This window comes from Coptis chinensis, chromosome 5 (genome assembly GCF_015680905.1).
Source record: "Coptis chinensis isolate HL-2020 chromosome 5, ASM1568090v1, whole genome shotgun sequence".
Taxonomy (NCBI): domain Eukaryota; kingdom Viridiplantae; phylum Streptophyta; class Magnoliopsida; order Ranunculales; family Ranunculaceae; genus Coptis; species Coptis chinensis.
The window spans coordinates 68,120,596-68,130,891 of NC_141460.1; the positions used below are offsets into that span (position 1 = coordinate 68,120,596).

At 38.0% G+C, this 10,296-nt stretch overlaps 1 protein-coding gene across 1 annotated transcript; it reads right to left on the bottom strand.

The window, feature by feature from the left end:
• Positions 1 to 8,885: 8,885 nt before the first annotated feature.
• Positions 8,886 to 9,410, bottom strand: LOC147498524 (uncharacterized). The gene has a single exon (XM_086563256.1). The coding sequence runs from the start codon at positions 9,408 to 9,410 to the stop codon at positions 8,886 to 8,888; it is 525 nt and encodes a 174-aa protein (XP_086419382.1).
• Between the last annotated feature and the right edge of the window lie 886 nt (positions 9,411 to 10,296).

Consider the following 10,296-nt stretch of genomic DNA (forward strand, 5'->3'; position numbering starts at 1 on the left):
TTTTTAGAAGTTGACTTACTACGTGCTAAAACTCAATAATTCCTTACTCACTGTTTTTTTTTTTTGAGAATGTCAATCTAGTTCGAAAGGGGATTTCGTTCCAACTTCTAAGACAAGAATTTAAATGATCACAACTGGAATCTACACTTTGGAGAACTAAGTGAGAAGGATTTTATAGATAGATTTTTTTTACACAAGTTATCTAAAATTTGTAAGTTTGTTTATAGTTAAATGAAAGAGAGAGATAGATAGGGTAGGATTAATCCTACTCATGCAAGGCCTAGCTACAAGTCTTTTAGAAACAGTCACTACCATCTCAAATCCCTAACATAATATACCTATCTCTAAACATATCATGCTAGCATGTAGAATTGAAATGATATTTCATCTCTGAAATATCATTCCAACTCCTAGTTCTACTTTACAACAATTGATCAGATAATTGTCAATCTCTGTCATTTTGGGACAGATGAAAAATAGAACCTAAGTCTTTTAAGTAGTGATTTTGGAATCCTAAATTTGTAGCATGATCCTCACATGAAGCATCATTAACCCTCCCTCTTGGGAGAGTTTTAGCTCATGATCCTAGGATTGAATTAAACTACAAGAAGATATGTGAAATGAAAAAGAAAGAGAATGAAACAAGAAAACTACAACCTGTTTACCTAAATGAAGAAGAGTTTTTAAAAACTAGAGAGAGTTCCCCCATTAACAAGTTACAAGCTTTTCTCTAAAAACTAAGAACTAAAAAAAAAAAATTAAAGACATGGATGTAAATGAAAAGTAAAAGTCAAGGAAGTAAAAGCTTCCAACTCCCAAAATCAGCCCCCCTTTACATAAGAGAGCCTTTTTCTCTTCTCCCACGTGAAACACTCTCCTCTCATTTATTTTTCACTTATCTACAACTAACCCCCATTTGACACCTTTCATTTTTTTAGATAATCATCACCTAAATCTAACTAACTCATTAACTTCATGCAAGGTGTCAAATTTGCACCAATTATTTGCACCTTTGTCTTGACTTGCATGATGACTCATCAAATCTTATGGGCCGCCTAGTGGGTCCACGTCTGCGATGTCGATGGCAGTCCGGTCTTTTGGCATTTTACAACTTTCCGCCTATTTGTAGGGTTCATCGCGACTGATCGTCGAGCAGCTCACTTTCGTCGCGAGTCCCGGTTCAAGAGATATGAGCTTCGAAGTTTGATGCTTCGTGCACATAAATCCTATTTCTCGACCGGATTCTCGTACTATTTGAGTCTTTGGGCTTTAGTCCGAATTTGTTGGGGCTTCACATGGGCTTGATCGGAAGGCATGTGTATACTCCCTATTCCGCGCTTAAATGCTGGCTTTTTATCATCATTTTTACATTAGTTGCTCCAACCCTCGCAAAAGCACGAAGATGCGATTATTTCATGATTATTAAGCACAAAATTGACCGAAATGTTATGTCTCTACAGGTTTTTATAATACAGTTTTGGGTGCTTATCAAGCACCTTCCTCAGGCAACTAACTCCATATTATTAGTCAGAGTTTCGAGGACATTTTGCTCCTCTAAGAGGTACTAGATCTTACGGTGCCAAATATTGTAACTTATACCGTCCAGTTTCTCTCCTTTGTTCAGGTCAACAACAATATTCTTAGATGCCATGTTACACTACATGCATTGATAATAATTAAATAATTAATGGTTTGCCGTAAAAAAGTATTATTCTATGCCACACATGTACAATTGCCCCACTATCAAAATTTCTTCAATAATAATATAACCATAGGCCCTTGATCGAAAAGCTAAGTAAACTTAGCAATCATCTCAATTGCTTGCTGGTTTTACCATTACCAATAAGTTTTACAATGGGCAAAAATTAATGAGTAAATTCTTTCAATAACTTCCACTCATATATAGTCACTTTTGTCATGTATCATGAATATCAGTGAATATTTTACTGCAGACCCAGTAATAAAACATGATATGAAACATCAACACATAATAATGTTAAAAATTATTCACATGGTGTTAATAGAACTATCATGCAATTGCTGATTATCGAAACAGTAAGCTAAGTACAAACATACAAACTAACAGGTTGTGGTACGTTATTAACTTGCAAAGTAAAGAATCATATATGCCTTACTGCCACTGTAAAGCCCGTATTTAAAATACATATTTATCTAGTTATTAATTTATTAATTAAATTATTTATTTAAAAATCGGCTGGATTGGATTTGGGATACGCAGGCCTGATTTCTGGGCCCGAGTCTGTGTTGGGCTTGGGTTTCAGACCCAAGTATATAATCACATTGTTCTAGAGAATAGGGTTCTGGGAGAATAAAAATAATAAAAATGGAGGCAGAGATAAAAGCTGGATTGCTGGAGGGTGGAGCGCGACGACTCTAACTCGGAGGAATTCGTAGGAGCTGTTAATACAGGTGAGTAGTTAGTTTTCTACTTCACCGGTATACAGTAACATTTTTACTGTTCATCATTCTTCGTCATATCGCGTTATTTATTAAACTGGATAATTATTATTATATTGTTTTAGTTATTGTTGAAACTGTCCGAATCACTGGAAACTCGGAAGAAGTTGCCAATGGCGGCGCGAGACAGAGAAGTCGTCTCTGTATTCTGGTGGAACTGTTTTTATTTTGTATTGGGTGGTTGATGTCGGGTATTGAAGATTGGTCGGGTGCTGTCGAAGCTTCGACATACGTTAATGGCGTCAGCCTCACAGAAATCGTCCAACATAGTTTTAACTCTTTGTTTTGTGTGGGTTTTAAACTCCTATTGTTATGTAGTGTTGGGTATATTATATTGAATGTGGATTGTTGATTTGATGATTGGGTGAGGTCGGTTTGAATTTTGTGGAGGCTGTCGAAGGTGGAAACAGTTTTATGGCATCGTCTGCCTTATGTGGGTTGAACTCAGTTTGATTTAAGCTTAGTTGTTATTGGGGATGATGTTTGGTGATAGTGAGTGCGTGAGGGCTGTCGAGTGGTGCAGGGGAAGCTTTGACAGACGTTAATGGTGGTCGAGATCTAGATTTGGGGAGAGATCTCGACAGTTGATAAAAGGGTGTGGTGTATTAATTAAAGGTGTTTGGTTTTTGATAAGGAGTAAAATCAGTTTGATGAAGTGAGAGTTGGTGGTCGGAAAATTTTGGTGGCTGGTGGAGCTGCTGGAGGAAGGAGATGACGACTTGGGCTTGGGCTTGGGTCGGGACCAAGTGGGTCGGTTTTGGTTTAGGCCCGATTTTATTTGGTTTAGTTTGGGCCCAGTTTAGGTTAAGTTGTTTGGGCTAAAACTAGTTGGTTTTGTCTTGGGCCTTAGTTGGTTTTGGGCCCAATTTTAGTTTGTTTTGATTGGGCCCGATTTTGTTTGTGGACTAGTTCAGTTTAAAGTTTTTGGGCCAGTTTCTAATATTGTTCGGGGCTAGTCCATAGGACTTAATAGAGATCCAATGGGTCTTTCAACATTTAGACTTTTGGGTTCTAAGGTTTGGGCTTGGCTAGTTGGGTCCGAACCGTTTCCTTAGTCATGAGCCCATGAGCCATGCACCTTTGACCTTAGCCATGAACCATGGCTATGACTCTGAACCTGTTGAACATGAAAATGACAGTTTGACTTCGACCATGATGTGTTGACTTTGACCATGACGTGTTGACTTTGACTTTGACCATTGACCGTTGACTTTGACCGTTGACTGTGGAATGTTAACTTTTTCCAGTTTTTCACATATTTAAGAATATGGACAAATGTAGTAATAAAATATTGTCGAACATTATATAACGTTGTTTGTCATTATCTAATTAAGATTTGACGTGAATAGTGTGTAAAACATATATATATTGGGCTTTGATTGTGGACTGTGGACTGTTTAATTGTGCTACATTTTATGTTGTAAATTGTATGGACAAATCAAATGCTAAAATGCTGTGGAAGATTGTATAACTTTGGTTGTCATTATCTAATTAAGATTTGACGTTGATATTGTGACATTATATATATGTTGGGATATATATATTAAATGCAATAGTTTTGGAGAAATAAATATATAAACACTCCATTATTTTATCTGTGAGATGCTAGTAGAGTATTTGTGGATATTTCCCACGGGATTGTGGCGTAGTGCAATAATATATTGGCACGTGACAGAATGAAAGTGGTTATGAGATATAATTAAGATATTTCTAAATATTGTGGCATAGTGCAATAAGGTATTTGACTTGCACGTGATATAGTGGGATGATTATGAGTCATAAATGTATGACACCTAAATAAATTACGTAACAAAAATCCTAGAACCTGACTACCACAACTCATGTGATTTGCCCCCGTATTGGTGCAGTAATTTGATTGACCCTTCCGGGCGCTTCGAATCTGAATGGCCTTCGGGCGTAAGTAATGTGATAGACCCTTCTGGCGTAACCGAATAGTGGCTTGATTATTCCGTTCGCAAAATAGAACGAGACGCTCGATATTTTATGCCGAATAGTGGCAGTACTTGCATAATGGCTTTCGTGTGAGGGTTACCTGGTGTGCGGCATCCCGCTCAGGGTAGTTACGCACGGAGTGGTTCATTATGTGAGGGGAGGCATGTGGATGTACATGTTTAGCGTTGGGAAGCGATTGTGGTAGCCAGGAAAACTAGGTAAGACATAGATACGACGTGATTTTAGGGACACAAAAAGAAAGCCTTAATTAATATAATTATGGTAATGTGTTGGTTAATAATATATCTTGAAATATATGATTGGATAGAGTTTTGCAGGAGGGTGGGTCAAACTAATTACTTGGGTAGAGACGACCCACTCTGTAATTGAGCATGAAATGCGGTACGGATATAATATGCTTGGTTGGTTATTTGTTTAGTTAGAACCTAAGGCGCCTCGATGGAAGAACTACATGCCTTATTTATTATGAGAATAGTTGTTGTGTGGTTAGTGGGAAGTTAAGGCGCCTCAGTGGAGGAACTACCGACCTTAATTATTGTTCTTAAGGATGTTGTATTAGTTGTTAGGAGTTAAGGCGCCTAGGTGGAGGAACTAACTGCCTTATGGATGGTGTATGTATATATATAAGTATATGTTGTATTTTAGAGCTACTCACACCAACATTTTTATAATGCTGACCTGATTTGCATGTTGGCTTATCGGGTGTGTTCATTAAATGAACATAGTTGATAAGTCTTGACAGGTTTAGTGTTGAAGAAGATTGGTTGCTGCTCGTGGTTTGCGTTAGCGTCGCATTTCAAGATAGGCTTTGTTTTCCTTTGAGGTGATATAGATTTTCAGTTGAGATAAGGTTATTTGCATTTTCATTTGTTAATTTTTGTAATGAAGATGACTTTTGTTTAACTTAAAATTTTGATTTGTTTTATTTATCCGCATATTTAAACTGTTTATGGGTTTTTGGGAGTTGAGAGTGCATCACACCTCGGAGATTGAAGAGTCGGGAACAAATAATGTTTTTTCCAAATTCTGTCGAAATTCGGGGTGTGACAGCCACAGTACCATAACAAATACCCAACTATTATACTGTGTGTTTATCTAACTTTTTGTAGAGCAAAAATCATGCAAACCATTGTTATACCGCAAATATCATATTTGAGTTCAAGCACGTTTTTCTAGCATCAAATAAATGTTGCTCCATTAACTACCAATACCACGTGAATTCAGATAATCAACAAGTCAGCAATGTGCGTTAATAAAATCTTACCAATACTTCTCATATTTATTCAGTAGTTATAACACACATTAGATATAATGTCAACAAATCAGCATGTGCGATTGAATGTCCAAATGAACCAATACCACATGAATTCAAATATAATACTTTTCATGTAAGCCTTATTCAGTAATGAGTAACTCAACTCAAGGAAAAATCTTGAGCAGTAGTTTAAAAAAAACGTTAACTTTAAGCATCGCTTACACTGAGTGCAAGATTCTTGCCATGTGTAAGGATTCTTCTTAAAAATCTCAAGCATCACATTTCACACAGAACCAAAACAAACTTGAGCAGCAGTTTAAAAATCATGTTAACTTTTGTTACATGAAGTATCACATTCAATTCAAAGTTCAAGCAGGGCATATGCTAAGCATTATGGTTAAAAGTTATTAACGTCCCAATGTTTACTACATGGCATAAGAATATCATAAAACACGATATCGAATATGCAATCTAAACGAAAAAAAAATTGCACCTTTTCAATACTCAATCATGTAACGACAAAGAAATGATCTTTAATCATACAGGCTCTGATACCAATGAAGACAAAAGAATAAACATACCTTTTGTGGAAACAAATCAATAAGCTCGACAACAGAAGCGGAAGTGGAATCGGAATCAATCAAAGATACGTCTCTTCTCGTTGTCGTAACCACGATTAGTAGAATAGTGGCTTTGTTTTCATACCTATAAAACCTTAAGGAGCTTGCCAAGAATGAATTCAGAGAATTAAGAGTGAGAATGAGAATATTTGTGATTACCACCTACATTGGTTTTACTCTTCCCTTCTTATAGGTAGAGAGTGATATATACATATCTAAAGTGATACTTATCTCAATCTCAACAAGTAGAGTTTTGCTTTACTTGAATACTTGAGTCTTTATCCAACTTGGACATACGCACATAGCCCATGTCTTACAGGTACGAACTGATGCAGCAGATCTTATATTATACCAGATAGAAGATGGGAAAAACACAAAGATGTGGCACGATCCATGGCATCCAATTGGGCTTACTGAGAGAAGAGTTCCCTAAAGCTCTTCGCTATGATTCCACATGTAATCTGAGTGCCATAGTGTCTTGCCTCATAGAAAATGAAAGATGGACGGTGCTACAACATATTAGACCACATTTGAATGAGATTGCGCGCAAAATGGAAGAAGAAGTGCAGATAGATGGAGGAGAAGATGAAGTCATATGGACTGAATTGCATAATGGTGAATACTCTCTAAAATCTACATATGAGAGTATGCGGCCTGTGGGACAACCCATAGCATGGCATGGCTAAGTTTGGTTCACGAACAGAATTCCAAGGCATTCCTTCATAGGGTGGATGTTTTTTAATAAGGGGCTGAAAACGAGAGAGAAACTAAAATAGTGGAATGTTGTGGTGTCTGATATTTGTGTTCTCTGTTGGAGAGAGGTTGAAACTGCTCAACACATCTTCTTTGAGTATACGTACTCATAGAACATATGGAGCACTCTAATGGCTTTGGCTGGGTATGTAAGGAAGCTCCCAACAACATGGCAAGATGAAGTGAGCTGGCTGGTCCAGAAAACTATCGGGAAAGGTTGCAACCAAGATGCCTTAAAACTGGTAACTAATACATTCTTTTATTGGATTTGGCAGGAAAGGAACGGTAGAATATTCAAGCACAAGACAAGGTATATTGATCAGATGGTACACTTAATCATGAAGGATGTCAGAACTAAACTAAGCTCAATTGAATTTAAGTTGGAAGAAGGACAGGAGAGAGATGCCTTCATGAAGAGATGGAACATGCACATTGAACCAGAACAAGTAAAAAGTCGAAAATGCAAATGGGAATGAGCAGGACCAGGAATAGTGAATCTAAATATAGATGGTACTCTACAAGGGATGGAAGGAGGATGGGCAGCAACACTACGAGATGATGAAGGTACTACAATTTTGGCAGCAAAAGGAAAGTCTCAGTTTACATCTATTGCATTCATTGAACTGCAAGGATTGCAACAAGGATTGAAACTAGCGAAGAGATACAATGTTAAGAAAATAAAGGCACAAACAGATCCCACAAATGTGATAAGTTTTCTACAGGAAAAGAAGCAGTAGCCATGGAGGGTAAGGAAGATACTTGAAGACATAAGGAAGCAGAGAAACACTTTTGATTGCTTCTCTATAATACATGTGTTTAGAGAATGTAATAGACTAGCTGATAGCCTTGTAGCTACTATTCCATACGTTTTATTTATTGAACTCATCCCTAGCTCATTTTCTAAAGATATAAAGAAAATTGTTTAGGAAGTGCTAGTGGGAAAGGGTACGTAAGATTGTAATAGCACTTTTTTATTTCTCCTCTATGAGGAAGGGGTAGGGGCCTCTTAATGAAAAAAAAAAAAAAAAAAAAAACCCGCTTACATCTATTCAAACCAAAATACCGTGTTTACATCTCTTAGAAAACTTCAATTAAAAGAATGTGTAATCTCTTATAAAACTAAATAATGTTTTCCCAATCAATGCTATAGCTCGTGCATCTGACTGGGACAAAAAGGCTAAAAAAAATGAGCCATTTCCTAAACTTAAACAAACTTCCCATGCAATAGAATCTCCCTTTTCCTTCAAGAAATAAAACCCCTTCCTTCAATCTTCTTCAATATCTTTCAATCGCCATCTCCATCTAATATCTTTCTTCATCTTACTTTTAACAATTCTCCATTTCTTCTTACTTTGATCACAAGAAACCAACCAATTCATGCAAACTTCTAACAACTCTAGCTCCTCTTCTTCTTACTTTTCATCTTCTTAAGAGTCAAGAATTAATAAAGACTTAAAGCATCAAGCATTTTTTTTTTTTGCTTGGTAAGTTAAAAATATATTAAAAAAGAATGGAAAAGAATTACAAGTTTTCTAGGCAGTGCTAATGCCAATAGTTACTCATGCATGGCGCACATACAAACCGTAAGGCACCTCCCATTTATATATCCATGGGGGTCTGCCATTACAAAATATGATCTCCTTGTTAGCCAGTCGAGATGCTCTCTTAGCAATGATGTCAGCCGCTTGGTTGGCTTTCCTCCAAGTATGGGTCACTCGCAAGGAAGTACATGCACGAGAGCATAGTTTCCATCTGTTGAGAAGTTCCCATGGCATAGCTGATGAGTTGGCAGCAGTTACTGCTACTTATGAGTCGGATTCCACCCACAGGTTATTCCATCCCCTTGACAAAGCTGCCTCCACCCCTTCAACTATGGTTGTACATTCAGCTAGATAACATGTAGTGTTGCCCAATCCTCCACCCATAACGTATAGGAAGTTGCCATTGTGGTTGCGAAAGGAGACCCCAAAACCCCCAGGCCTAGGATTGCCTCTGGCTGCACCATCAGTGTTGAGCTTCACTTGTGCTATGGTTGGTGGTATCCAAATACAATGAATCCTCTTTCTCGCAGCAGCAGTGTTCATATGGATACCCCATTCGTTTAGAATTCCCGCATCAGACGGCTCCGTGTGTCCTTTTGAGAGGTAAGAGGTCGTGATGATATGTGATCTTACAATGCCCTCGCAAAAGGCTTTTGATACTGCTTTGTCTTGAGAGAAAACCCTGTTCCTATGTTTCCATAAGCCGGTCATGCCTCCAAAAACTACAGCAGTCCATAAATGTACAACTCTCGGGCTACTATTCTTGCTCAATTTAATGGCTTCCTTCATGTTGGAGAATGTCCCTCTAAATTTGAATTTTCACAAACACACACTCCCAAAGAAGGTGATTAAGAGACTCTTCTTGAGCGCCACAATGTCTACACTTAGACGCGATAGTGACTCCCCTTTTCTTGATGTTCTCATCCGTAGCATTAGCTTTTGAGCAGAGTTTCCAAACTGTACCTGCGTGTTTGGGATGTATGTAGGAATTCCATACATGTTTGGACCAGTGTACTTTAGGCCTCTTGAATCTGATTTCCTGGAATGCACCTTGAGCAGAGAAGTGTCCTTTAATGTCGGGCCACCAAACCAAGTAGTCCTCATCAGTGGATTTCTTCACATCATGAAGGCTGAGTCCTACAAGGTGCAGCAGATGTGTAATGTGGGCCGGGCATCTGAGAATAGGACCTTGAATAAGGCTTTCGAGTTTAAGAGTGCATCCTTTCAGAGCATGGTCTGGTAAGTTCAAACCCTTCTTAATGGAATGTTTCCCTGCCCAACAGTCTCTCCACAAATCAATCTTTGCACCATTTCCAATGACCCATTGGCATTTTGTGTCAATCTCCTGTAAAACTTTCTTAACCCCTGGCCAAATAGAAGAAGGCTTGTAGTAGTTTATAAGAGCACCTTCCTTAGTAAGGAACTTCAGTCTCATGAAGGAAGAGAAAGCATCAGACCCAGACCTGAAGGACCATGCCAGCTTCATTAGCATTGCCATGTTCACTTCTCTCAGTTTTCGAATGCCCAAGCCACCCTCTTCATAAGGTTTGCAGACTTTATCCCAGCTGATTATAACAACTTTCTTCTTTTGCGAATCCCCTGACCATAAAAAATTGCTCATAGCTCGCTCAGCCTTTTTCATAAGAGATATTGGCCACTTGTAGATCGACATATT

Excerpts from the sequence above, each read along its gene's own strand:
- LOC147498524 (XM_086563256.1), bottom strand. The coding sequence starts at position 9,410 with ATGAAGGAAGCCATTAAATTGAGCAAGAATAGTAGCCCGAGAGTTGTA.